General features: G+C 34.2%; 11 protein-coding genes, 2 long non-coding RNA genes and 1 pseudogene across 15 annotated transcripts; 13 read left to right on the forward strand and 1 right to left on the reverse strand.

Moving 5' to 3' along the window:
• The first annotated feature begins 84 nt into the window (after positions 1 to 84).
• On the forward strand, positions 85 to 1457 carry AT3G21985 (annotated as a pseudogene). Its single transcript has 2 exons — positions 85 to 576; positions 793 to 1457.
• Positions 1458 to 2373: 916 nt separating this feature from the next.
• Positions 2374 to 3729, forward strand: AT3G21990 (cysteine-rich repeat secretory-like protein (DUF26)). The gene is made up of 2 exons (NM_113095.2): positions 2374 to 2866; positions 3103 to 3729. Exons 1-2 carry the CDS (start codon positions 2540 to 2542, stop codon positions 3544 to 3546), a joined length of 771 nt encoding a protein of 256 aa, NP_188837.1. The 5' UTR covers positions 2374 to 2539; the 3' UTR covers positions 3547 to 3729.
• Positions 3730 to 4812: 1083 nt separating this feature from the next.
• Positions 4813 to 6475, forward strand: AT3G22000 (cysteine-rich repeat secretory protein, putative (DUF26)). The gene is made up of 2 exons (NM_113096.2): positions 4813 to 5312; positions 5772 to 6475. Exons 1-2 carry the CDS (start codon positions 4971 to 4973, stop codon positions 6249 to 6251), a joined length of 822 nt encoding a protein of 273 aa, NP_188838.1. The 5' UTR covers positions 4813 to 4970; the 3' UTR covers positions 6252 to 6475.
• A 962-nt stretch (positions 6476 to 7437) lies between these two features.
• On the forward strand, positions 7438 to 8889 carry AT3G22010 (Receptor-like protein kinase-related family protein; the record flags this gene model as incomplete). Its single annotated transcript, NM_113097.1, has 2 exons — positions 7438 to 7787; positions 8448 to 8889. The coding sequence occupies 2 exons, from the start codon at positions 7438 to 7440 to the stop codon at positions 8887 to 8889; spliced, it is 792 nt and encodes a 263-aa protein (NP_188839.1).
• Positions 8890 to 9250: 361 nt separating this feature from the next.
• Positions 9251 to 9539, reverse strand: AT3G04215. Its single transcript, NR_141075.1, has one exon. It is a non-coding gene; the product is annotated as an other RNA (long non-coding RNA).
• A 45-nt stretch (positions 9540 to 9584) lies between these two features.
• AT3G22020 (Receptor-like protein kinase-related family protein) lies at positions 9585 to 10618 on the forward strand (the record flags this gene model as incomplete). 2 transcript variants are annotated; one of them, NM_001338559.1, is made up of 4 exons in its annotated part: positions 9585 to 9608; positions 9694 to 9934; positions 10133 to 10499; positions 10593 to 10618. In NM_001338559.1, exons 2-4 carry the CDS (start codon positions 9704 to 9706, stop codon positions 10616 to 10618), a joined length of 624 nt encoding a protein of 207 aa, NP_001319616.1. In that variant the 5' UTR covers positions 9585 to 9608; positions 9694 to 9703. The 2 variants fall into 2 exon arrangements, with proteins under 2 accessions (NP_001319616.1, NP_188840.4); NM_113098.5 differs by lacking the exon at positions 9585 to 9608 and having other exon boundaries at positions 9670 to 9934.
• A 337-nt stretch (positions 10619 to 10955) lies between these two features.
• Positions 10956 to 11159, forward strand: AT3G22022 (uncharacterized protein; the record flags this gene model as incomplete). The annotated part of the gene is made up of 1 exon (NM_001125200.1): positions 10956 to 11159. One exon carries the CDS (start codon positions 10956 to 10958, stop codon positions 11157 to 11159), a length of 204 nt encoding a protein of 67 aa, NP_001118672.1.
• A 1284-nt stretch (positions 11160 to 12443) lies between these two features.
• AT3G22030 (Receptor protein kinase-like protein) lies at positions 12444 to 13865 on the forward strand (the record flags this gene model as incomplete). Its single annotated transcript, NM_113099.1, has 2 exons — positions 12444 to 12772; positions 13433 to 13865. The coding sequence occupies 2 exons, from the start codon at positions 12444 to 12446 to the stop codon at positions 13863 to 13865; spliced, it is 762 nt and encodes a 253-aa protein (NP_188841.1).
• Positions 13866 to 13897: 32 nt separating this feature from the next.
• AT3G04225 lies at positions 13898 to 14260 on the forward strand. Its single transcript, NR_141076.1, has one exon. It is a non-coding gene; the product is annotated as an other RNA (long non-coding RNA).
• Positions 14261 to 14933: 673 nt separating this feature from the next.
• Positions 14934 to 15878, forward strand: AT3G22040 (cysteine-rich repeat secretory-like protein (DUF26); the record flags this gene model as incomplete). Its single annotated transcript, NM_113100.2, has 2 exons — positions 14934 to 15263; positions 15359 to 15878. The coding sequence occupies 2 exons, from the start codon at positions 14934 to 14936 to the stop codon at positions 15800 to 15802; spliced, it is 774 nt and encodes a 257-aa protein (NP_188842.1). The 3' UTR covers positions 15803 to 15878.
• A 1216-nt stretch (positions 15879 to 17094) lies between these two features.
• Positions 17095 to 18453, forward strand: AT3G22050 (cysteine-rich repeat secretory protein, putative (DUF26)). The gene is made up of 2 exons (NM_113101.3): positions 17095 to 17590; positions 17827 to 18453. The coding sequence occupies exons 1-2, from the start codon at positions 17258 to 17260 to the stop codon at positions 18268 to 18270; spliced, it is 777 nt and encodes a 258-aa protein (NP_188843.2). The 5' UTR covers positions 17095 to 17257; the 3' UTR covers positions 18271 to 18453.
• Positions 18454 to 20559: 2106 nt separating this feature from the next.
• Positions 20560 to 21653, forward strand: AT3G22053 (cysteine-rich repeat secretory protein; the record flags this gene model as incomplete). The annotated part of the gene is made up of 3 exons (NM_001161164.1): positions 20560 to 20894; positions 21202 to 21242; positions 21353 to 21653. 3 exons carry the CDS (start codon positions 20560 to 20562, stop codon positions 21424 to 21426), a joined length of 450 nt encoding a protein of 149 aa, NP_001154636.1. The 3' UTR covers positions 21427 to 21653.
• Positions 21654 to 22472: 819 nt separating this feature from the next.
• AT3G22057 (cysteine-rich repeat secretory protein) lies at positions 22473 to 23388 on the forward strand (the record flags this gene model as incomplete). Its single annotated transcript, NM_001161165.1, has 3 exons — positions 22473 to 22676; positions 22758 to 22817; positions 23128 to 23388. The coding sequence occupies 3 exons, from the start codon at positions 22473 to 22475 to the stop codon at positions 23386 to 23388; spliced, it is 525 nt and encodes a 174-aa protein (NP_001154637.1).
• Positions 23389 to 24025: 637 nt separating this feature from the next.
• Positions 24026 to 25484, forward strand: AT3G22060 (Receptor-like protein kinase-related family protein). Its single transcript, NM_113102.4, has 2 exons — positions 24026 to 24518; positions 24833 to 25484. Exons 1-2 carry the CDS (start codon positions 24192 to 24194, stop codon positions 25262 to 25264), a joined length of 759 nt encoding a protein of 252 aa, NP_566697.1. The 5' UTR covers positions 24026 to 24191; the 3' UTR covers positions 25265 to 25484.
• Positions 25485 to 27817: the final 2333 nt, after the last annotated feature.

Genomic DNA, 27817 nt, shown 5'->3' on the forward strand with positions numbered 1-27817 from the left:
CAGACTAATTTTTTTTTTTTTTTTTTTTAAATAGAAATTAAAATGAGCAATCGAATTTTGTATTATGCAACCAAAATTTGACAACTTCCAGAAATTCTAATAACTATCAAATTAAAAAAAAAAAAAAAAATCGTCACTTAATAGCCATGCATATTTCCTTGAGTCTCGTATAAAAACATTAAAACTCTTTAAGATGTCATCTAATGTTAAAAGACCCTCTCCTAAGAAATAGATCAAAGATCCAAAACAATGTTTTCAACTTTTGGATCGGTCCCTATCTTAACCGTGGTGGCCATACAACTCTTTCTTATACGCAATGTTTTGTCCCTGAACCTTACTAATGCGTATCTGCACCACAAATGTAACAACACCCAAGGGATATACAAGCGGGGAAGTGCGTTCGAGAAAAATCTGAACATAGCCCTCCGTACTGTCATTTTTAATGGCGATTTTCGCACTGGTTTCCGATATGGGGATGTAGGTGAGGATCCCAATACCGTCTTTGTTATGTACCAATGTCGTGGTGACTCCTATTGGTCCAACTGCCGAACTTGTGTCACTACCGCCCTCTCAGGGGTAACTATAAATTCAATATTATTAATTTATCAGTCACATGTTTACCTGTATAATTGTGCCAGTACACACATTAATATTTTTTTTGGTTAAATCTTAGATATCAAAACAAAAGATTTATACATTTAAGGCTAGTACAAATGCACTATTATATGAAATTCAACCATGCAATATTGTTCTTGACTGTGGTGTTGATATTTATGGATATGCATATGACAGCTTCGAAAGAGATGTCCAGGTAACAAGGGGGCAATAATATAGTATGATCAATGTCTTTTCGAGATATCTACTGTCGATTCCTACCATAAGATCGATTACGAGAACGATTTCTATTTGTCCAACCCAAAGAACGTGAGCAATCGAGAGTTGTTCAACAGGGAGACATCCGCTCTCCTTGAGAAGCTAACAACTAAAGCCACTGATAAAAAGAACATAGACGGTGCCAATCAATTGGTTCTGTATGCGGCAGGAGAGAAGAGAATTGGGACGAAAAAGGTGTACGCAATGGTGCAGTGTACAAAAGACTTAGTGTTTACAACTTGCTCTTCGTGTTTGGAATGGATTTTCAGGATGTATTCAGACTGTTGTGATGGTAAACAAGGAGGAAGAGTTTTGGGTACGAGTTGTAATTTTAGGTATGAGTTATATCCTTTTCTTAGAAATTAGCGATACAATACTGAGGCTTCCATATTAAATGAAAGAGGTCCATGAGTACACGGTCTTATATATATGTACATTGTGTTGCGCGAATTTGAATACTGCACAAGATACGTTAACTTCACTTTGCTTTATTTTGTATATTATAGACAGCATAATTCATGAAAAGAGACTCTATAGTAAGGGAAAAACATAATCCAAGAATAATATACATCCCACATACTGTAGATCACAACAAAACCCATAAAAGGTAAACTAAACTCTCTCATAATTGTGAAATAAGGTTAGCGAAAGCTCTTGTGAGTTGTGACCATTATTTTTAGCAAATGCCAATTATGGCCGGAATAGACCCCAAATGGATACGCACAAACCAAGGGATGTTTACTAATAGAAAATTGCTTTTTATACTGCTTAACATGCAACTATAGTGTATAAAATCATCTTAAAACCACATTAAAGGAAGACCAAAAACTGAAGTTAAAAGTTTGGAATTCAAGATGAGTACAATGATGTCATGGGTAGAAAATAGAAATTGTTTAAATGTTTTATTTTCGAATGCAATTGAGCGATGTCCATCATTGAGAAGCCAAACAACCGGAAAAAATCTCACTCACTCATCCGAAAGAAGTTTGCTAAGAAGGCCAAGCCAAAGGGAAGAGGTGGAACTCAGATGACCTAGAGAGATCCCCATATGGCCTAAAAAAAAATATTCTAAAAATTGAATAATCAACAAATTTTATATAATGTGACCAGAAAATGAAAAGAGAAACTATGTAATAATTATCAAATATAATGTTTTTAGCTTTTATTTTCTTCTCAATTTTCTAGGAACATACAAGCATAACGTTAATACTAGACCAAAAGTCATATAATATATAACATGAGATGAGATGAAACTGTACGTTGTCGTTGTATAATTACATAAACTACTAATAACATAACACTGCCTTCATTTCAGGTCGACACCTAACTTATTGTGTGATTTAAATCAGACAAACCTTCGAACTTTGACTTTTTCATTGCCTCCTGTCCCTTCGCCGCAAAATACTAGTCTAAACGCTCAACTCCTATCTCCTCTCTTATAAACTTTTTTTTTTTAGAAAATGAGATGATCAATCGAATTTTATTGTGTGGCCAGAAACTGACAACTTCCAGCATTGTACTATTACCATTTTTTTTATAGAAAAAGATGAACTTCACTTTAGAGCAATAACAATCCCTCGAGTCTCCCCTATATAAAGATTCCAACTCTTTAACGATTCATCTATTGAAAAAACACACACACCAAAAATATCAGATATCTCAAACAATGTCTTCAGTTTTTGGATCTGTCCATATCTTGGCCATGATAGCCATACAACTCCTCCTTATACACAGTGTTTCGTCTCTGAACCTTACAAATGCGTATCTGCACCACAAATGCAGCAACACTCAAGGAAAATATAAGCAGGGGAGTGCGTTCGAGAAAAATCTCAACTTAGTCCTCAGTACCATCACCTCGATTGGAAATTTTCGTGACGGTTTCCGCTACACCGAAGAAGGTGAGGATCCCAATAACGTCTTTGTCATGTTCCAGTGTCGCGGCGACTCCTACTGGTCCAAGTGCCCCCCTTGCATTAGCACCGCTGTCTCTGGGGTAATTGTGACTTCAATATTATAAATTAGCAGTCATATAGTTACATGTAAAAATTACGATGAGCACACACGTCGGTTATTTTTTTCTGTCAAATCTTAAATATGTGTCCAATGATCCTGATACTTTACATAAATGATTGAGTTGAGACAAAACTGATAGACATTAAAGGCTAATTCAAAAATACTGATTAAACAATGCAATATTGTTCTTGATATATATGTATATGTATGTGACAGCTTCGTAGGAGATGTCCAAGAAATAAGGGAGCAATAATATGGTATGACCAATGTCTTTTAAAGATATCTTCAGTCGCCTCCTTCAATAAGATAGATTATGAGAACGATTTCTATTTGTCCAACCCAAAAAACATGAGTGATCGGGAGTTGTTCAACAAGGAGACGTCGGCTCTCCTGGAGAAGCTGGCAAATAAAGCCTCCGATAGAAACAACTTGGATGGTAAACAATTGGTGTTGTACGCAGCAGGGGAGAAGAGAATTGGGACAAAGAAGGTGTCTGCAATGGTGCAGTGTACGAAAGACTTAATATTTACAAAGTGCTTTGAGTGTTTGGAAGGGATTTTGAGGAAGTTTCCAGAGTGTTGTGACGGTAAACAAGGAGGGAGAGTTTTGGGTACGAGCTGTAACTTTAGGTATGAGTTATATCCTTTTCTTAGAAACTAACAACAACAGTACAATGAGAGCTCCATATTAAATGAAAGGGTTCTAGAGATAAACAGTCTTATAATATACACTGTGTTGCATTTTAGTACGTGAACTTAATTGAGCGAATAAATGTACTTTCCTCTTTGGGATTTTTGTTTTTTTTTGTGAACTTGAGTTATTGAGAAGAAATGTTCAAGTATCTACTAGTAAATACATCCCACATAGAATACCAAATAGCTCAGCTCATACAAACTCTCTCATAATGAGAGAAAAAAAATCCTGAAATAAGGGTAAGAAAAACTCTTATGCCTCAAGGTTTTAGTAAATCTCATAATTTTGGCCGAACCACAAAAAGAGACGTGCGAAACAAAATAGTAGAAAATTGATTTCCCGAATCGACAAACATGGACTAAACTATAATTATGATATATAACTGGTAGTACTTACAATGATGATACTTGGTTTCACGAAGACGAGGGAGCCTGGAGATGAATGATGGTGATAAGGCCATGTGGCATCATGTCTTGTGCCGGAGTCGACGTATGTAGAAGTCGGAAGAATTAGTAAATTCACATGTATCAGCTTCATGATAACTTCATTTGCCAACAATTTTTAGTATGTGCTAACATTAATACGCTTGCATGTATATATTCATTATTTCTTAACAAAAAATTAAAAATTCACAAGTACATAAATTAGTGTTTGATCGAAACCAAATATTAAATAATTACAATATTTTTAGTCACTTAGAAATCTATGTAATATGCCTAAATTAATCTTTTACTCTCTTCTCGTAGCATTATACATCATTTTTTTAAATTTTTTTTAGACTCTCAGATGAAAGACAATGCTATTACAGTGTCGAAACCACATTATCTTGAATAGTCTAATTCTTTTCACTGCAACCATGCTCTACGTGAAGTAGAGTTACAATATCATTGGATTAAAAATATGAGCTCATTGCAATGGAAATGATATAACTACAATTGAAAATTAACCTTCTTACACAGGGTCACTACGCATGAAAGTTAAAACATCTATTGCTCCTGGCACAAAACCAGTGGCGCACTACAAGTTTGGAATTGGGTGATTCTATTTTCTCAGAGTTTTAACTTAGTAAAGCATTTGAACTTTGACTTTTTCATATGCTCTCCACATCCCTCGCCGAAAATACCAAACTCCTCTCTCTTGGTTGTTACAGACGAAAAAAAACTTCTCAAAACTAAAATGATCAAATCCAGTTTTGTATAAGGTAACCATAAAGGAATTGTATACCGTCTTGAAAAAAATTAGTTAATCTAGTTACCAATGAAGCCAATCAGCTAAATCCTTCCTACTCTCCTGTATATATAAACATCACAACTCAACGCTTCATTTATAATAAAAAAGAAAAACAAAACACACCTAACTCTTGAAAAAAAACAATCAAAACAAAATACAATATGTACTCTTCATGTTCTCTTTTACAACGTCTCGTTTGGTTCCCTTTCTTAGCCTTGGTGGCCACACAACTCCTATTTATACGCAATGTTTCGTCCCTGAACCTCACCAATGAGTATCTGCATCACAAATGTCTCGTTAGTGAAGGGAAATATAAACCAGGAAGCAAGTACGAGTATATCCTTAACGATTACATCCGTTTTCTCGCAGCCGGAAATTTTCGCTCAGGTTCCATGCACATGACTAGTGGTCTAAAACCCAATGCTGTAACCATTCTCTACCAGTGCAGCGGTGACTCCTATAATTCTAAGTGCCGCTCTTGCTATGCTGCCGGCATCTCCGGGGTAACATTATTTACTCTCTTCATATCATATTAAATGTTATTTTAGCCAAAACAAATTGTTTTAAATAAGAAATATTATGTTCTGTGATTATTTGTATACAACAATTTATGTTTGATTCAAGATTTTCTTGTGCCCAACAGCCCTCAAGGCTTTTAAGTCTGTCCATAGCGACCAATTCAATGACCCTAGCGTACAATTTATCAAATTAGGTAAATAGGAAGGGTAATGAATGGTATTGTTTTTTTATGTCTAACAGATTCTTCATTCACATTTTCAACTTATGAAAGCCTATTTTCTAATACAGATTCATGAATTAGTTAGAAAGCACAAACGCACAATGATTGTTTCTTATATATTTATATTTATTTAATAATATTTTAGCTATTATTTCATAATTTAATGTATTAATTATTTTAACACGTCAAAACATGAATTAATTATGTAAAATGTAAACGACAGCTTCGTAGGCGATGTCCGAGAAACAAAGGTGGGATAATATGGTTCGATCAGTGTTTTGTTGAGATTACTTCAATCAGTGTCATCGACTTCAACATCTCAAAGATCAATTACGAGAACAATTTCCCCTTACACAACCCGAACAGGGTAAGTGGCAATATAAAGTCATTCAACAATGAGACAATGGCTCTCCTCAAAGAGTTGGCGTTGAAAGCAAATAATAAAGACAACATGGACAATGGCAAGATGGCACTGTACGCATCAGGGGAGAAGAGGGTCGGGACAAAGAAGGTGTACGCAATGGTTCAGTGTATGAGAGATCTAGTTAAGCCTAAGATGTGTAAGGAGTGTTTGGAAAGCATTATAAAGGAGTTTCCCGAGTGTTGCGACGGTAAACAAGGAGGGAGGATTTTGGGTACGAGCTGTGATTTTAGGTATGAACTTTACCCTTTTCTAAGGACTTCAGATTCAAAAACTGTTTGATGACGATGCACAACACATTCTCTTGACACCTTACTTATTTTACTTCAGTTCCGGTTTTTTGAGCTTTTTACTAGTTTTTATTTATATTGTTTATTCTTGGATTTCCCTTTGTGCTGGTTTAGATCACATGTGCCTATGACTAAGATCCCAAGCTGTGTTTTTCCTCACTCTTTATTTGGTTATTAATTACAGTTGTTGGCTATGAATAAGAAGCTCTATTATTCTTGACATCTTAAATTTGTTAACATAGAACTCCGTTTTCTAATTTATTGTTGGCGACTAAATAGCGTCACGTGTAGTTAATTTAGACGAATATTTCCGCGTCATTGCTTAATCTGAGTCATGATCCTACAATTTCCAAGTCATTCAACGGGTAAAACTACTCCCTGATTGACAAGATAATTTTGTGATTATCCGTAGCTCTATCAAACCTGTAATTAAGATAATGCAAACTTCTAACAAGCAAGAAATATTTAACCGATCATAAAGATTATGTACTGGATATAAGCGTCAGTTATGGTGAATATATATTCAGCATAAATAATTTATCATCACCCATATTATGTCGTTCAAGAAGATTCATGATGTATTTCCGTTGTGTTACGTTTATCCTATTGAAAAAATCTGTGATGTCAAATGTATTTGGATCAACGAATCCTCGTAGCGTTAGAAAGTTTCCACTCTATCGCAATGCATGGGTTTTAGCTAATTTCCATGGAACATTTTCTTTTTTAAAGGAAGTCTACGTTACTACGTATGAAAGTTAAAACAGCTTCACAAATCACAAGATCCCAACACCCAAAATCATCCTGCTCCTTGCACAAAACCGGCCAGTGCGTATCCTATGATTATGTTTTCTAAAAGTTTTAATTTAGTAAAAGGCGTTGAACTTTGATTTTTTCATCTGCCCTCCCCATCCCTCGCCGAAAATTCTAAAATCCTCTCTCATTTCTGTTACAGCCAATAACCATTTTTTCTACAAATTGAAATGATTAAATCTAATTTGTAAAGGTAAGTTAAACAAACAAAAAAAAAGATTACAGTTGAAATTATTAGTTAATTTAGATCTAATGAATCCAATCAGCTAAGTCCTTTTGTCTCCTATATATATATAGAAACATCCCAATCTTAGCCTTTCATATATGGAAAACTTCTAACTCTGGAAAAAAAATCAAAACAAGAAACAATGCACAATTCATATTCTTTATCAAAACGACTTGTTTTGGTCCTTTTCTTGGCCGTGGTGGCCACACAACTGTTCCTTATACGCAATGTTTCGTCCCTGAATCTGACCAATGCGTATCTGCACCACAAATGCCTCATCAGTCAAGGAAAGTATAAGCCAGGAAGTCAGTATGAGAAAAACCTTAACTCTCACATCGATTTGATTATTAACTCGACTTTTCGCAACGGATTTGGTCACATGACAACTGCTATGGGAAGTCCCAATATGGTAAACATCATATTCCAGTGCCGTGGAGACTCCTACCAGTCCAAGTGCCGCTCTTGCTTTGCCGCAGGCATTTCCGGGGAAATGTCACTTATATTTATCCAATATCCCTCATACATAATTTGCAAAGTCATTTTCGAACAGAATGTTTACTTCGATAATTTCGGAGGAATTTCAAAAATATGGCATTGATTTGTATATTGTTATAAAACTATAAGAGATAATTAAAAGCAATCTTTTCGTTACAAATTTAAATTCTAGTTTTTGAAACACGTTCATTTATAATATTATCACTTTTAATAAACTTGTTTTTTTTCTTTTTGCAAAATTACCATTACAAATTATTTAGTCCATAAATACCATAGATAAAAGTGATTTAATTTTAATTTTTTGGTTTGGGTTTATGTTTTAGTTTTTAGGTTTTGTTGTTTAGAACTTAAGGTTTGGTATTGTGGTATTTTTGAGGAATAAAAACTAGTGATGGCATTTCATTTTAGTGATTTTTTGAGATTTATCCTTTTTGTTTTGATTTTCATCTACTTATTAATTAATTTCTCAGATTTAACGCTTGGAAGAAAAAACAAACATAACTTCGATTGAAAAAAATCAGTGTCGTTCAGTTTTGTTCTTAAAATGGCAATAATTCCGATAACTCTTGATACTCTGCTTTGGTTTCTTAATTGAGACAATATGTAAAATATTGTTCTAGATTGTTGTGTTGATATGTATTTATGTAAGCTTCGTAGGAGATGTCCGAGAAACAAAGGTGGAATAATATGGTTCGACCAGTGTTTTGTCGAGATTACTGCAATCGAGGTCATGGAGGTGAATTACGATAACAATTTTTATATGCACAACCCGAACAAGGTAATGGGTGATGCAAAGTCTTTCAACAAGGAGACTATGGCTTTTCTAGAACAGCTGGCGTTGGAAGCAACCCGTAAAGACAACATGGAGGACGGCATGATGGCACTATACTCGGCCAGGGAGAAGATGGTTGGGACGAAGAAGCTGTACGCAATGGTTCAGTGTACGAGAGATGTATTCATGTTTAAGACAATGTGTAAGGAGTGTTTGGAAAGGATAATCAGCCAGTATCCCAAATGTTGCGACGGTAAACAAGGAGGGAGAGTTTTGGGTACAAGCTGTAACTTTAGATATGAGTTTTACCCTTTTCTTAGGACTTAAAACATTTTTTGAGAATGATGCAAGCCACACATTTCTCTTGACAACTTTCCTTTTTTGATACCTTTAATTTTTTGGGTTTTTGGGTTTTCACTCCACTTTCGTTTTTGTTCGTTAGGTCCTCGTTGTACCTATGAATATCAAGCTTTATTCATTACAGCCTTTAATTTTATAATTAGTAAAGAGATGATATAATGTATATCGTCTCCTCTTTTTTTTTTTTTTTTGTCTCCTCTTTTCATATTCTTATATTCGGGATATTTTTGAGAGAATTGGTCAAATGACTATAAATTAGAGAATAACTATTAATATGATCATCAAATGTGTTCTAGTAACTTAATAACTGTCTTATGGAAAGTTTTGTTAGCACCACTCACATACATCATCGAACTTTCAGCATACCACAAGCAAGACTTCTCTGGATTATCGACAAATATGCGATTTTTTTTAAGTAAAACATTTAAACTTTGACTTTTTCATCAGCCCTCCCTATCCCTCGCCGAAAAATACCCAAAATCGTCTCTCCTTTCTGGGATAGACAAAAAAAAACATAAAAAAACTAAAAACATTTCTTCTACAAACTGAATGATCAATCGAATTTTGTAAGAAGTTCTTTTTAATATTAGTTCATCTAGTTACGAAAGAGGACAGTCAGCTAAAACCATTCCGAGTCTCCTTTCTAAACATCTCCATCACAACGCTTAATTTATCTCAAAAAACATGTACTCATCATATTCTCTATTCAAATGCCTCGTTTGTTTCTATATCTTGGGTATACAAGTCCTCATACATAGCGTTTCGTCCCAGAATCTTACTAATGCGTATTTGCACCACAAATGCCTCACTCGTCAAGGGAAATATAAGCCGAGAAGCCCGTACGAGGAAAACCTTAATTATCTCATCGATCATATCTCTAAGTATCATTTTCGGGACGGTTTCAGACACAGCGCATGGTGAGGCTCCGAATTCCGGCAACTTTGTATTCCAATGCCGTGGAGACTCCTACGGGTCTATATGCGGTTCTTGCTATGCCACCGCTGTGGCCGGGGTAATGTCACTTCCACATTATTAACTAGTCGTCATACATTTACATCTATAACATAGATAACCATATATACATTTACATTTATATTTTCAAACCATGAATCATTTACCATGAAAATAATTAAGAAACGCTAAACATATGCATTGAAATTTAAATCATCGTTTAGAATGAACAAAATATATATGGATATGTATATGACAGCTTCGTAAGAGATGTCAGAGATACAAAGGAGCAATAATATGGTATGATCAATGTTTTCTCAAAGTAAGTACGATCAACTCCCCTCCAACGAAGATGGATTACGAGAATACTTTTTCTATGCACAACCCAAACAACATCAACGGGGATACTCAGTTGTTCAACCAAAAGATGAAGAATTTCCTCTATGAGCTAGCGCTGAAAGCGGATAAACCCAAAGCGGACGGTACCGGTTTGCTATATTACGCGGCAGGGACGAAGAGGCTCGGGAAGAATAAACTGTATGCAATGGTGCAGTGTACTTTAGACATATTTCATTGTAAGGTTTGTTTGGAATGGAGTATTAAGGAGCTTTCAAAGTGTTGTGAAGGTAAACAAGGAGCGAGAGTTTTGGGAACGAGTTGTAATGTTAGGTATGAGTTATACCCTTTTATTAGGACCTAAAGACTTTGTAATGATGTAGAACACATTCTCTTGACAACTCTTTAATTTTGTTTTGGTTTTGTTTTCTTCTCCATTTTAGTCTTTGTATTGTTTCTTTTAAGCTTTGCTTTCATATATTTGTTTACATATACCAACTTTGTTGTTCCTCACCCTTTCATCTAATTGGATGATTGTTGATAAGGAGACAACGCTGATAAATGGTGTATTACATTTTTCATGATTTCACTTTTGAAAAGTGATTCCGTTACTTTTACTATTAAGAATATGCATGCATCAACGATTTCACGCTTTTAAAAAGTGATTCTGTTATATACTATAAGCAAAGCATAATAGTAGAGTGTGCCCTATTAGAGTCATTTGAGTCGATAAATCCATCAGATGTATGCAAAATAGTAATGCATGTATTTATGTGACTCTACACAATCAGATGAGTAGCAGAGAAGAAAGCTTGTGTTTTTTTGTTATTCACCAAGAGGCTAGTTGGTTGGAAATAGGGTTCTTCTACGGGCTTAGAAGTCAGATCGTGTGGATTGGTCGAAGACAATACGTGTGTTCTCTAGATGAATCCAGAGACCATTACTCCTAAGGTTCCATAAAGCTACTACTTGTGGTAGTGGTGTACATCTTGGCTCTGGGGGATTGGTCGAATGCATATTTCTCATTATGGAATAAAAATCAGTTTTTAATGTACTGAGACACCGTTTTGTTTTACTCTTTAATGTAATGTATTTCTCATTGTGCTTTACCCTTTTATTAGGACTTAAATACTGGTGATGATGCAGAACACATTCTCTTGACAACTTCCAAATTTTGCTTTGGTTTCTTTACTTTCTAGTTTCTAATTCTCTTTTTCAACCCTTATCATTTTTTTCCCCTCGTTCGCCTTTTTGTTTTGTTTTGTTGATGTCCTACCTATGACTATGATTATGAATAGGGTCCAAAACATCGCTATCCCCATAGAGATACATTTCTTCTCCACTCTGTCTCTTATATCCAGATAAGTTCTTAGAAATATAGCTACAAAGAAATCAACATGTTCCAGCATTTCAATACTTTGGCAACGTCATTTGATGAGATTTGCATACTTTTGTAAGTGTGACGAACTCGAACAACAACATTCTATGATTTGGAAAGCACCAAGTCCGATGTTATTCTTCACTAGATATATGTTCAGTTAATTTTTACAATGCTAATATTTAATCAGTGATACACAGTTTTAACTAAGCTTTAGATTGTGATCCCAATGGACTTCTATTATAAACAAGCTTCACCACAATGATCTCACACAACCGTGAATCAATGGATTGAACACCCACCTCCAAACTTGCTATTTGAAAAGATTCAAGATATGCAATATCTCCACTTGCGATCCTTAGTGTTAACAGCTCAATCTCAATCCTCAAACCTATATACATTAATCGCCAAAAACCCCTAACTTAATCGTAAAGCAATCTTTGTTAAATCACAAACTTAATCTCCAAGTTTCGTTCCAAAACCAACGTAGAATATTTGTATTTTTGCAAGTCTATCCCTCAAGTCTATCCAGCTTAGCAAATATTCATCTAATAAAAACATCCTAATGGTGATTCTATTTTCTACGATTGATAAATTAGTATAAATTTGAACTTTGACTTTTACCAAAAAAATTTTTTTGAACTTTGACTTTTTCATAGGCTCTCCCCATCCCTCGCCGAAAATTCCCAACTCATCTCTGTCCTCTCTGTTATAGACAAAATTCCTTCTACAAACTGAAATGATCAAAAACAAATATAGCTTTGAGTTAGAGAAAAATAGTTAATTTAGTTACTACTGAGACGAATCTGCTAAAATCCTTATTCTCCTCTAGAAAAAGAATAAATAAACCAAAACAATGTTCTCTTCATATTCTCTATGCAAATGCCTCGTTTCTTTCCATATATTGGCTATACAAGTCCTCATAAGCTGTGCGTCTTCCTTGAATCTTACTAATGAGTATCTGAACCACAAATGTCGCGTGATCAAGGAAAATACCAACCAGGAAGTGAGTACGAGAAAGAACTCAACACTCTCAGCCGTAGAGTTGCTACCCTTGACTTTACAGATGGTTTCACACACCGGTCCAATAGTAGAGATACCAAATCTGTCACCATCATATTCCAATGTCGCGGTGACTCTTACAGGTCCAAGTGCAACTCCTGCTATGCTACCGCCCTCGCCGGGGTAATGCCACTTTAACATGTTTGCATATGTGTAGTCTATATCTTGTCGTTCGCTATAAACAACTACCTTAACTAAAGCCAAAAGAAAATTGACTATAAGAAACCAAAATTCAGGTTAGAGTTAGAATTACCTAGCTGAAACAAATGTGAGTTGGTTTATACACATCAACCGATAACAATTAACATAACTGTTATATACACTATACAACCAAATTTGTGGTGTGCTAGGTGTTGGCTTGGTGTTGGCAAGATTATTTACCCATTTGGAAAAGATTATTTACGTCCAAAACTTTCTTGTTAATATATATTTATATATTAAGTCATCTCTCTTTAAGTCACAACTATTTGATTTTTCGTTAGGTGAAAACAACAAAGGTGCAAGGTTATCTTGTATTGAAATGTTAAGATTGCTTTTTAACTTGATTTATTTATCAAAACATTTATTATGATTGGTATTTAGTATTTACATATCATCCAGTTAGAGATATCTTCTATATCATATCATTTGGTAGATTATTACGGGACAACTTTTAGGTACATATGTCAAAAAAAACTTTTAGGTACATTTCGCCATTTTGCATACAACTGATTTCGTGTACATCTCACGGTTCCTACAAAAATATTTATGAATATGTATATGTATATTACAGTTTCGTAGTAGGTGTCCGAGAAACAAAGGTGGAATAATATGGTATGACCAATGTTTTCTCGATGTTAGTATGATTAATGACAATTCCCCAAGACGGATGAACTACGATAATATTTTTTCTATGCACAACCCAAACAACGTGAGAGGGAATGTAAACTCATTCAACAAAAAGACGACTGAATTCCTCTACAAACTGATTGGAAAAGCTGATAGACTCGACGTGGACGGGATCAACTTTCTATATTACGCGGCAGGGGAAATGAGGCTTGGGAAGCAAACATTGTTTGCAATGGTGCAATGTGCGAAGGACATATTGAGTTGTAAGGATTGTTTGGAATGGAGTATCAAGGAGCTTTCTAAGTGCTGTGATGGTAAACAAGGAGCGAGAGTTGTAGGTACAATTTGTAATCTTAGGTATGAGCTATACCCTTTTCTTAGGACTTAAAGCCTCTTTGGTAATAAAGCAGCGGTTTTGCTGTCTCTCTAGTATCTCTTTTGAGCTTTTTACAAATTTTTCTGTTTATTTTACTGCTTATACTTCTTTTTATTTTGTTTGTTTAAGTCCTAACTATGTCTATGAATAGGGTCCCAATCAAAATTCAGTAACCTAATTTTGAAACGAAAGGGGGAAAACTATGTACGTAGCAAACAAAATGCAAATCAATCAGTCCCACCTTCTATTTCAATTATTAATAAGAGCAAACTTGGTGACCCTAAAACTGAGACAAACGACATTTTTGTTTTTTCAAATTGCCCGTTAAACATATTGACGGGTTTTTTATTGGACCGACGATGACTTAGTAGCACATAAGTTGCCCGTTTTGGCATGCTATTTTAGGCCCATGACAAAAATCCGATTCACAATGCATGGAGTATGAGCTAATAGCCGTGGAATGTTAGTTTATCAATGTTTTGGGAAAGAAAAAAAATCGTTTGGTAAATGAAAAATGAAAGACTTTGATTTCCATAATCCAACTTAGTTATAAATAGAAAGGGAATGAATTATTTATAGCATTCGAAGCTAAATATATTAGCATTTTTCTTTCTCAATCTAGATAGTTCTGTTATTAAATCATTTTTATATTACAATAATATAGTCATATAGATTCCTAGGTATTAGCATTTTTCTTTCTCAATCTTTAGATAGTTACGTTCTCTAAAAATGTTTGAAGAGGTGGAGATGTGAAATAAGTACAGAGAACCTCTAAAACTTTGATCCTTGATCAAAACTAGTGGTGATTCAATTCTCTCAGACTTTTAACTTGGTAAAACATTTAAAATTTGACTTTTCCATTGGCCATCCTCACCCTTCGCCGAAAAATACCCGACCCCTCTCTCCTGTCTATTACAGACCAAAAATAAACATTTTTTCTACAAACTGGAATGATCAATAGAATCTTGTATACACTAACAAAAAGAGAGAATATTATTTTAGATGATGTGTGTCCATCAGCTAAAATTCTTCTGACTCTTGTAAAAACATCTTAACTATATAAAAAAAGAATCCAAAACAATGTACTCTTCATATTCTCTATCCAAATGCCTCGTTTCTTTCCATATCTTGGCCATACAACTCTTCATACCTAGCGTTGCATCACTGAATCTTACAAATGTGTACCTTCACCACAAATGCCGGGTTGGTCAAGGTAAATACCACCCGGGAAGTAGATACGAGAAAGACTTCGACTCTCTCACCAGTTTCGTCGCTGCTAATAAGTTTATAGATGGGTTCGTACACAGCTCTAATAGTGACGGTCCCAATTCCACTACCATCATATTCCAGTGTCGTGGTGACTCTTACAAGTCTAACTGTCGAACCTGCTATGACACCGCTCTGGCCGGGGTAAGTAATGCCTCTTCAACATTTTTGCATGAAAGAATTTAATTATCATTTGAAATATACCTTAACATTAACATGTAAGTATATGTATTTAACAGTTTCGTAAGAGATGTCCAAGAAACAAAGGTGGAATAATATGGTACGACCAATGTTTTCTCGATGTTAGTATGATCAATGACCTAGCCCCAAGGAAGATCAATTACAAGGATACTTTTGCTATGCACAACCCAAACAATGTGAGGGGGGATACAAAGATGTTCAGCAAGAAGACAAATGATTTCCTCCAACAGCTGATTGTGAAAGCTGATAAACCCGACATGGACGGCGTCGAGTTGTTATATTATGCGGCGGGAGAGATGAGAATCGGGAGGGAAAAACTGCATGCGATGGTGCAGTGTGCGAAAGACCTAGCGGACTGTAAGTCTTGTTTGGAATGGAGTTTCAAGGAGCTTTCTAAGTGCTGCGACGGTAAACGAGGAGCGAGATTTTTGGGTACAAGCTGTAATCTTAGGTATGAGCTATATCCTTTTCTTAGGACTTGAAGACTCTTTTGTTAATGCGGCAGGACACAAGTTTTCAATTTTTTTGTTTTTTTTACTTTCTAATTCTCTTATTTTTAGCATGTTACATTAGAGTTTGTTTTGGTATCTGTTATATCTACACATGTGAATAGGGACCAAAACTTCGTTACCACTCAATGCTCTGTTATTTGTAATAAGGACCCCTCAGTACTCTTTAAAATTATTAATAAAGAAACAATAGCTTTTTTCTTCACTCTTAACTTCTTTTTCTAATAATTACTTTTAAAACTAGAGCAGACTTAAGAAGGTTTGATAAAACTGATATACAAAACAATTAAAGAGCAACGTCATTTGATGTGTGTTCTGCATAATTATAACAACAGTCATAATTAATCTACAATATAATTTTTGTATGATTTTTGAATCAGTTTTTGGATAAAATAAAAAGAAATGTACTCTTTTGTTTTGTTTAAAACGGATTTTTTATTTATTTTATCTGTTAAACATTTGTATAGGCTAGGACGTGTAGCGTTGTGATTATGTTAATGTTTTCGTTTCTGTCCTACTATATTCAAATACGCAAATTGTACATTCTTAACAAAGAAAAATATTTCAAAAGAATTTTTATGCTTGAGCCAAAATTCACGAAAAATGATATAAAGCTTTGGTTAAGGCTAGTGCAAAAAACAATTGTAGGAAACTCATGATGTGATGCAAACTTTGGAATCCACCTAAGATTTACGATTTTCGGTTTCTCGGCCTACGGCTTGAATGATTCGATAGAACGATGGTAGAGATGGAAGATGGAAGTTTTGTCATTGAATCCACAACAACACACGAACTATAATGTTTGAATCTCACAAACACACTAGAAACGCAATCAAACAAGACTATGGAATTTCCCTAATAGACTTGAACTGACAAAGACTACTTGCTCCTTGCTACTTGCACTTTGGAAAGAAAAACACACTTTTATTACTCAATTTGAATGACTTATTACAAATAACGATATGAATGACCTTTTATAGAGGAAGTGAATGATGATACAGTTTACCAATATCTCGAGAGTCAAATCCTACTTGCTCCTTGCTGAAAATTGGTAATACATATATACACCACAAGGTTTGTATCGTGTGATTCTATTTTCTAAAACTTTTAACTTAGGAAACATTTGAAATTTGACCTTTTCATCGGCCATCCCCATTTCTCGCCGAGAATACCCAAACTCCTCTCTCTTGTCTGTTACAGACAAAAACAAAACATGTCTTCCACAAACTGCAATAATCAATCGAATTTGTATAAGGGTCACTAGAAAAGATTATCCTTTAGAGATAAATAGTTGATCTAGTTACTAATATGAGACCAGTAAGCTGAAATCCTTCCGAGTCTTCTTATAAAAAAAATCTCAATCTCAACGCTTCAAAAAAGAAAAAAAGAAAGAAAAAACCTCTGGAAAAGGAATCAAAATCCAAAACAATGTACTCTTCATATTCTCTATCAAAACGCCTCATTTATGTCCCTATCCTGGCCATCCAATTCCTCCTCGTACGCAGCGTTTCATCACTAAACCTTACCAATGAGTATCTTAACCACAAATGCTTCGTCAGTGAAGGGAAATATAAGCATGGTGATAAGTACGAGAATAACCTCAACGTTCTCAACAAGAATGTCCTTTCTTATGATCTTACTAGCGGTTTTCTACACGTTTCTCATGGCGAGGGTCCTGATTCCGTCACCATCATATTACAATGTCGTGGCGACTCCTTCGGGTCGAATTGCCGCTCTTGCTATACCACCGCCATCGACGGGGTAATGTCACTCCAACATGTAAACGTTAATTAGTAATGCCATCGAAATGTATGCATATATTTTTGGGTATGATAATTTGGTTTAATTTTTATATTTCTACTTTTATTTGATTTTTAGAAAATGGTAAAATGATTGAATAATATTCAAATTTCATATTAAGGAATATTTTCATATGATAAAAATAAAAAAGGAAAAATGAATCATTTTTTAATGTAAAACAACTATGTATATGACAGTTTCATAGGAGATGTCAGAGAAACAAAGGGGGAATTATATGGTACGACCAATGTTTTCTTGTTATTTCTACGATCAAACCCCAACTCCCAAGGAAGATTGATTTCAAAAACACTTTCTCAATGCACAACCCAAACAACGTGAGCAGTGAACCAGGATCGTTTGACAAGATGACAAGGGATTTCCTCTACAAGCTGGTGCAGAAAGCCTCTTATCCAACCGTGGTCGAACACCAGTCTACATATTATGCTGCGGGGGAGAAAAAACTCGGGAAAAGGAAGCTGTATGCAATGATGCAGTGTGCATCGGACATATTGCAATGTAAGGTTTGTTTGGAATGGTGTATCAGAGAGCTTCCCAAGTGTTGTGATGGTAAACAAGGAGGGAGAATTTTGGGTATGAGTTGTAATCTTAGGTATGAGCTATACCCTTTTCTTCGGCGTTAAAAGACCGTTTGATGTTGATACATAACACATTAACTTGACAACTTTCCCAATTTTTTTTTTTTTTTTTTTTTTTTTTTGCTTTCTAATTCTGTATTTTTGGTAAAGTTTATAATTGTTGATCTTTTCATTTTCTCAATGACTGCAAGTTAATTAGTTGGCTCTTTGTAAACATTTTATGTCAGTTGTGATACAGATTTAATCAATTCAAAATGCAAAGGGTTTACACATGAGTGATTTGAATCTGTAAAGTGTGATAATTTAGACCTTTTTGTAATAACTCGAAACTCTCTCTTTTTTAAAACTCCTATGAATGTGGAATGACCTAGCTGATGCATGAATCAGTAAAGACTTCCATATCCCGTATGAAGTTAATAATCACTAGATGAGTACCCGCACTACGTGCGGGTTTATGTATTACTATTTACAAATTGTTTTATATAATGTATGTTCATATAAAGTAAAGTTGAATGCATCTGTTTTGAAACATAAATATGATTTGTAATTGTTTTCAAAAAGTCCAACTATATTAGTTCATCTGAAAACGAAAGTGCTTGAATTGTTTTTTATTGTTGTTCTAGATTCTCAGTTTTTTTTTTTTATTTATATATCCTTGTTCTTTTGGTTATATATTTAGTTTGTGAGACGGTGAAACTTTAGAAAATTTATTTCTTACATTAAAAATATAACATGTCTTTATTAACCATGTCTCTACATATCCAATATAATTATATTCAACTTGATGTTCTTGGAAAGTTTAGTTAAGTTCTTCTCATAATCTGTATTAGTTATAAGGATACCTCCTTAAACATCTTTCAAATTACTTGTTTTCTTAGCATAAATCTCGAAAAGCTTAAATATATTTAATTTGCATATTCATTTAGTTTCTTTCATAATAATCGTCTAATTTTTAGGCAAGGAATCTATATATACATTTTTGCAGCCATTTTGTGAAATAAATCCTGTAGTTGGACTTATTTACAATGGTTGCCACTGGATTTTAATGTTTGTTTTTGATAATTAAAAAGAAAATCTTCGAATTAAATATTTGACATTTAACAATCTTCCCAAAATCTCTCCACATTAACTACACGATTATTTACTAAAATATTACTTCCAAAATATTTAGTATCATTTAATTACTACAAAATTATCATTTTTGATATTGGTTCTCTCCATAATTATAACAATTCGATTATAATCATCAAAGCGCAGAGATATAATCTGATAGCATTTAATTACTACCAAATTACAAAATATTTAGACAATGATTCATAAACATATCATAAATAAGATCAACATTAATAAAATAAATGGTTTTTTTTTTACAGGACGGGTTTGGCAGGACGTTACTTAATAACATTTGTAAACTATAAAATAAAATTATTTTATAGATAGATACAATTTGTAAACTTTTATATATACTAAATTTAAAAAATAAATTGTTCCCTCGGTATACCGCGGGTTAAAATTTAGTATGTGTAACATGTTTGGATCTCAAAATTAAAGAGAATATATTGAATTAAAAAATGTAGAAAGAGTGATGGTTCAAGTTCTGATTAATTATATCCTCCTATTTTAGTTATTATGTTGAATTAATTACTAATTATGTATTATTTATTTTATGAAGTCTAGGTGGCAAGCTCTCATGTGCTGATGTGTCAAGTTGTGGGAGAGAGTTGACCAACTTTCATATATATGATTTATTTCCATATCCCGTATGGAGTTACGAATCAACTAAAATGCATGAATCAGTAAAGACTTCTTAGTTTCATAGAATTAATTCGTTTATACCCGCAATTTCCATATACACGACAACAACACTAATCACATAACAGAATGTTAACCTTTTTCCATTTGGTGATCCATGAATGATACAATTTAACAAAACTCCGAGAGCCAAAATCTTATTGCTTCGAGCTCAAAACCAGTGGTGCACAACAAATTTGGCACCGTGTGAAAATATCTTCTAAGAGTTATAACTTAGTAAAACATCTGAACTTTGACTTTTTCATCGGCCCTCCCCATCCCTCGCCGAAAAATACCCAACCCTTCTCTCATGTTTGTTACAAACAAAGAAAAACATTTCTTCTACAAAGTACAAACTGAATAATCAATCGATTTTTTATAAGATTACTAAAAAGAACATCGTTTTGAGATAATCAGTTAATCTAGTTACTAATGAAGCCAACCAGCTAAAAATTCTTCTGAGTCTCCTATATAAACATCTATCAGCACTTCATTTATCAAAAAAGACCAAATTAAATCCAAAGAAAGGTTTACATCCGAAAAATGCACTCATCATATTCTCTATCCAAATGCCTCGTTTGTTTCACCATCTTGGCTATACAAACTCTCATACGCCGCGTTTCATCCCTGAACCGTACCAATGCATACTTGAACCACAAATGCCTCGTCATCATCAAGGGAAATATAAGCGGCAGAGCGAGTACGAGGAAAACCTTAACTATATTATTGATCATATCTCATCTACCCAAAAATTTCCGGATGGTTTCACACACACATCTCGTGGCGAGGCTCCAAATTTTGTCACCATCGTATTTCAATGTCGGGGCGACTCCTACGGTTCCAAGTGTCGTTCTTGCTATGCCACCCCCATCTCAGGGGTAATGTCACTTCAACATCAATATGATTTTACTCTGCATTTTACGAAATTATCAATTAACCGCCGATTTTAAACAATACAAAAAAAGACATCACAATATATGGCTATCAAGTGCCATTACTATATAGAGAACAATTGCAAAATATGTATCCAATTCTAATTTCTTTTAAATATTAAAATAATTAATTATTTCTTATAAGATATTTTAGAAACAAATGAATAGGGTTTTTTTTTATCAAACGCCAAGCATTGAAAACTTGAATCATGGCTTAAACTGAAACACAACATATGTGAATTGTATATGACAGATTCGTAGGAGATGTCAAGGATACAAGGGAGCAATTATATGGTAAGACCAATGTTTTCTCGATATTAGTACGATCAATTCTCCACCAACGATGATCGATTATGAGAATACTTTCTCTATGCACAACCAAAACAACGTTAACGAGGATGCAGAGTCGTTCAACAAAAAGACTAGGGATTTCCTCTACAATCTGATGCTGAAAGCTGATAAACCCAAAAGCCGGTAGTTATGCGGCTGGTGAAATGAGGCTTGGGACGAAAAACTTGTATGCAATGGTGCAGTGTGCTCTAGACATATTTGAATGTAAAGTTTGTTTGGAATGGAGTATCAATGAGCTTTCCAAGTGCTGCCATAGTAAAAAAGGAGCAAGATTTTTGGGTACGAGCTGTAATATTAGGTATGAGCTATACCCTTTTCTTTCGACTTAAGGACTCTTTGATGATGATGCATAACACATGAACTCTTCCAATTGTAATTTTGGTTTGTTTACTTTCCCATTTTTTTTGTTTTTTTTTGTTTTTGCCTATCTCCCACTTTGTTTGTTTGGTATTGTTTAGCTTAGCTTCCCTGCTTTGTTTGTTTAGGTCACACCTATCTCTAAAACATTATTTGAATATAAACTTCCTTATGTATCGTTTTGACTAATAGTTTTACAAGATTAGTGACTCAAAACAGAATTAACAAATAAATATATACAAATAATATCATTTTTTATTTAAAAATGAGTAGCTAGTCTTTTCTCACGTATCATGCTTATAACTAGAACTTGACAAAATACTCGTACCCGAAGAAAAGAACAGCAACGGAGGCATCAAATTGAAGCAGAACCGACACAAATACTCGAATTGATTTTTTAAAATTCTTATATCCAAAAAAACGAAACTGAATTGAAAACCGAATGAATATCCAAAATATACATGGTCTAATCAATTAATCAGTAAGCATGGAAGATGAGATAATTGCCATGATACAGTTTAGCAAAATCCCGAGAGCCAAAATCATATCGAACAAGTGGTTTACAATATGATTCTATTTTGTATTTTCTAAGAGTTTTAACATTTTTACTTTTGACTTTTTCATCGGCCCTCCCCATCTCTCGCCGAAAGATACACAACCCCTCTCTCAATTCTGTTACAAACAAGGAAAAATATTTCTTCTTCAATCTAAAGTGATCAATCAAATTTTGTAAACAAGAATATTGTTTTGAGATATATAGTTAATCTAGTTACTAATGAGACCAATCAGCTAAAAACTCCTTCTGAGTCTTCTTATATGAACAAAACAATGTACTCTTCATATTCTTTATCCAAACGTCTTGTTTCTATCCCTATCTTGGCTATACAACTCCTTCTCATACGCAGTGTCTCGTCACTGAACCTTACCAATGACTATCTTAACCACAAATGCCTCGTCAGTCAAGGGAAATATAGGCCTGGAGATAAGTACGAGGACAACCTCAACTTTCTCACCCGTGAAGTCTTATCCTATAATTTTCCAACCGGCTTCATACACATCTCTTATGGCGAAGCTCCCAGTTTTGTCGCCATCATACTACAGTGCCGCGGCGACTCCTACGACTCCAAGTGCCTCTCCTGCTATGCCACCGCCCTTTCCGGGGTAATGTCACTTCAGCATTATTAATTAGCCGTCGCATATCGAAAGAAACACCAAAAAATGTTTTCTATTGTGATTTTACTCGGTATGATTTCAAATATTTAAAAATTAAATCATCAAATCTATCTTTAACATATATAAACATGTATATCTCTTGCATGTTAAGATATATATTTGCATTGATTAGTTAAATCATTACTCAAAAAATGAAACAATCACATGTATGTATATGGCAGCTTCGTAGGAGATGTCAGAGGAACAAAGGAAGAGTAATATGGTACGACCAATGTTTTCTCTTCATTAATTCCATCAGATCATCCCCAAGGAAGAACGATTAAAGGAATGTTTTCTCTATGCACAACCCAAACAACATGATCGAGGACACGGAATTGTTCAACAAGAAAACAAGGGATTTCCTCTACGAGCTCATGCTGGAAGCCACTACACCCAACAGGACAATGATGCTTTACGCAGCAGGGGAGAAGAAGCTAGGGACAAAGAAATTGTATGCAATGGTACAGTGTGCGCAAGACATATTGCGATGAAAGGGTTGTTTGGAATGGAGTATCAATGAGCTTTCCAAGTGCTGCCACGGTAAACAAGGAGCAAGAGTTTTGGGAACAGAGTGTACTCTTAGGTATGAGCTATACCCTTTTCTTAGGAGTTAAAAGTTTGTTTGGTCGATGATGATGTAGAAGACAATCTCTTGACAACTTTCCTATTTTGTTTGGTTTTGTTTTCTTAATTTTGTTTTATTTTTGGTTACAAGTCAAAACTTTTTTGGTTTGAAATAATATAATGTATAAATCCCTTTTAAATTAGTGAAAACCCTCAAACAAGAAAAAGAACAAAAAAAAAAATTGATTTAATATATTTGAGCAGTTAAAGGGAGAAAATTATCATTTAGATAAAATACATTTAAAAAAAAAGAATTTATGTCCACACCGTACATATCTTAGTTTCACTCAGTCAAACCTTTGAATGTTGACTTTTTCATTCACCGCAATACCAAGTTCCCCTCAACTCATGGCCCTCTACTTTACATTTCTAATTTCATCTAGAAGCTTGAAATGAAAGTTGGATCAAATGGGACAAAAAATTGTTGTTTTGACATAATTGCTTCATCTTAGCCAATCAGCTAAATTGACTTCTTTTTTGTTCAAAGGAACTCTCGTGATTGGAAAATGACCAAATCCCAATTGTACAAAAATGAAAACTTCAACCCATTCTAATATTTATTAAATAAATAAATAACTTGTCTCACCACCCAAAGACCAAAATCATCTAGCCACTCTATAAAACATCCTTACCTCAACACTTCTTCTATCAAAAAAAAAAAAGACACCCTCCACAAAATATCAATTTTCTTCCAAAACAATGTCTTCATTAAAACGCATCGTTTGGTTCCCTATCTTGGCCATAGCCATACAAATTCTCTCTATACATACCGTTTTGTCTCAAAGCCAGAACAATGCGTTTCTCTTCCACAAGTGCTCAGACATCGAAGGAAGCTTTACCTCAAAAAGTCTCTACGAGTCAAATCTCAACAATCTCTTTAGTCAGCTCTCTTACAAAGTTCCATCCACCGGTTTTGCCGCCTCCTCCACTGGCAACACTCCAAACAACGTCAACGGTTTGGCCCTTTGCCGCGGTGATGCCTCCTCCTCTGACTGCCGCTCTTGTCTTGAGACTGCCATCCCCGAGGTAACCACACAATATTTACATAAGTTTTTCTACATCTTAGTGATATATATAGAAACCGCAGATTAAGTACAAAACAAAACTAGGTTATAATTAGTTTATTTACATTTCTAATGCCAATTTTTTAATTCATACCCTTTTCTTTTTTGAAACTACAATCTATAATTAGAGACTGGCTAAATTTCATTTGGAAAAATGCTATTCTATTGATAAAAAATAGTTGGAAAAAAAGATATTATATATTGGAACGGCAAGAGAAGCATAAATAGTATATCGAGTTCAATGATGGTTCTTGACGTTGGTGTCACATATGACAGCTACGTCAGAGATGTCCGAACAACAAGGCGGGAATAGTATGGTATGACAACTGTCTTGTAAAGTATTCCTCGACCAATTTCTTCGGGAAGATAGATTTCGAGAACAGGTTCTATTTGTACAACGTCAAAAATGTGAGTGATCCATCAACATTCAACTCGCAGACGAAAGCTCTTTTAACCGAGCTGACAAAGAAAGCGACTACTAGAGATAACCAGAAGCTATTTGCGACAGGAGAGAAAAATATCGGAAAGAATAAATTGTACGGACTAGTGCAATGTACGAGGGACTTGAAGAGTATTACTTGTAAGGCGTGTTTAAATGGAATTATTGGGGAGCTTCCTAACTGTTGCGACGGTAAAGAAGGAGGGAGAGTTGTGGGTGGGAGCTGTAACTTTAGGTATGAGATTTACCCTTTTGTTAAGACTGCTTGATTAGAGGTCCAAGTTAAAAGGGGGTCCAATGCCAAACACGGTCTTAATTTGTGATTATTGTCAATGTGATATGTATTGTATGTTGTTGTTTGTATAATGTGTTGAGCCAGTAAAATGTAATCTTCTCTTTGTGGGTTATTTGTACGATAGACACGATTATAGAGGCTTGACTCCTATAAATAAAAACATTCCCTTTGCCAAATATTTTCTAGACTTGAACCACAACCCACAGAAGCAAATATCATCGTTCATAATGCTTAGACTGTATGGCAGATTCAACTGTTTCAAAGGGAAATCTATTTGTCTACTACTTCAAATTTTAATTGATGTTAAAAACACAAAACATTTTTCAATATATATGTTTATATTGACAATTTGTGTGCCAACCATTTAAAAAAAAATAGTAAATGCAAAAACTCTTTATTTTTTTCTGTTTGTATCAATAGTTTTGAAAAATATATTTGACAGAAACCTGGAAATATACTGTATGTAAATAAATAAAAACACACCAGTAATGTGTCGTATTGCTATAAACTTGACCAAAAAATCATTAATTTTTTTTTTTTGGAAGTCGTCTTGATTTTCTAAGTTCATTTACATATATTTGTCTTCTAATCAAGTTTAGTTATGTTAATGTTTTTGGATAGAACCAAGTGTCGTTAGCTCAATTCGTAAAGATCCTACGCAAAGCTTAGAGGTCGCCGGTTCGAATGACATTTAGAACAAAACTAATGTTACATAATGTGGTTTCGGGTCTGGGATTACGGACTTCAACCCAAAACCTCCTAGATTTAAAAAAAAAAAAATGCTTTTGGATAGAAAATCTAAATTTCATCAAAGTATATATGAGAGACTCAGAAAATGTTTTACATTATGAGGTGCTGATTGGTTTGTTGACTAAAAGATTTTAAACGTCAACGGATAACTAGGAGAAGATATTGGTCACATGTGCTATGCTGAGTCATTGCGATGAAGACAGGTCAACGAAGGAGGAGAACCACGTTGCTCCTTCGCTTTTTCCCAATCCTTTCTTTGTGCGTAAGCGGCGACCACTACCACGAAAATCCCGCATAATATTCTGAAAAAATTCTCACAGTTTTCGGATAAAATCGTACACTCAGGACAAAAATAAGAATGCAAGATACAAATATAGAAACCCTATATGAAAAGGACAACATTAAACTAAATTCTAATTCTATTGATATTAAGGACCTATATTTTCAAAGTTTAAAGGACTGCTCATTAAGAATTACGAAACAATAAAATTGTTTGTCCCCCATCATTGGTCAAATCAAAGATAAGCCTATACGCACTTCCGTATACTTAAAGTTTGACTTGATAACTATACAAATCATGTTCAAATGGTAAGGTTGCTGTCACTCCTCGAGTCCGAAACTTAGGGATCGGTCAACAGAGCTAGTGTTAATCAGATGTGAATCTCTTATAATAAGCATAAAATCAAACTATTAGTATTTATTGAATTAAAAACTCAATGATTTGTTCTCCAGAGCTAGATATTTTAATGGTACAGAGAGGCAGACGTTTTTCTTTTGGTAATCAAGGTCTGACCCATGTAATCTAGAGATCAGAGCAAGTTATATAAGTCTTGTCTTCCTTGTAGATATCGGCACTCATAACCTTAAAAGTTCTTTTTTTAGGTGGCCACTGGCCAGCTTGCCATAGTCAGTCTCAGTCCAATTGGTCTACAGGTTTAAAGCAAATTTATCAAAATTAGACCAATAAATCAAAATATTTTAATGTACTTTTTCTATCATATCTTCAACCATTCTAGAAATATTTTAAAATATATAAATTATTCGTTCGAAGTTTTAAACTTTAAACTAGTAACCTATTTTATCTTAAAAATTTTAAGTGTAGTTTGAAATAATGATTAGCAAATTTATTAGATTAACATACATAAGAGGGAACAGGTTTATATAATGTTGGAACTAAAAGGAAAATATTAAAAAATGAAAAAAAAAAACATAGGGACAAAAAGAACATTATATGGGAAAGACAAACCATCAAATGTAAGAACAAATGGATTGTACATTTAGGGTATGAACCCAAGCGTGGACTCTAAGAAAAGCTCAACCCCTTTCTAAGCCCAGCAATATACGTATATAGTTGGGAATTCCACGTGAAGAACAACACATGTATTAAAGGTCAGGCCAAATGTTTGTAAGAATTTTACCCAAAAAAAAATGTTTGTAAGAAGTATTCACTATTCAGTATCACAAATAATAGTCACTTTATAAGAATCAGATTCCAACGATAAAAGCGTTGTCACATCGACAACAAATTTTTAGTCTTGAGCCCATTTAGTAAGCCCATAATATAATATTTTCTTTGACATGGAACTGGCCCATAGTAAAACATCTAAACCGAGATGCTAGTAATTTAGTATAGTTTTTAATAAATACACATAAAAGCAGATAAATCATAAATGTTTGCTTCGTTTACCAAAAAAATGTTTGCTTCGTTTACCAAAAAATGTTTGCTTCATTTAATAAGGGATTTCAGAAACGCTCTTGCATGATAAATAGTTAATGC

This window comes from Arabidopsis thaliana, chromosome 3, assembly GCF_000001735.4.
Source record: "Arabidopsis thaliana chromosome 3, partial sequence".
Lineage (NCBI taxonomy): Eukaryota > Viridiplantae > Streptophyta > Magnoliopsida > Brassicales > Brassicaceae > Arabidopsis > Arabidopsis thaliana.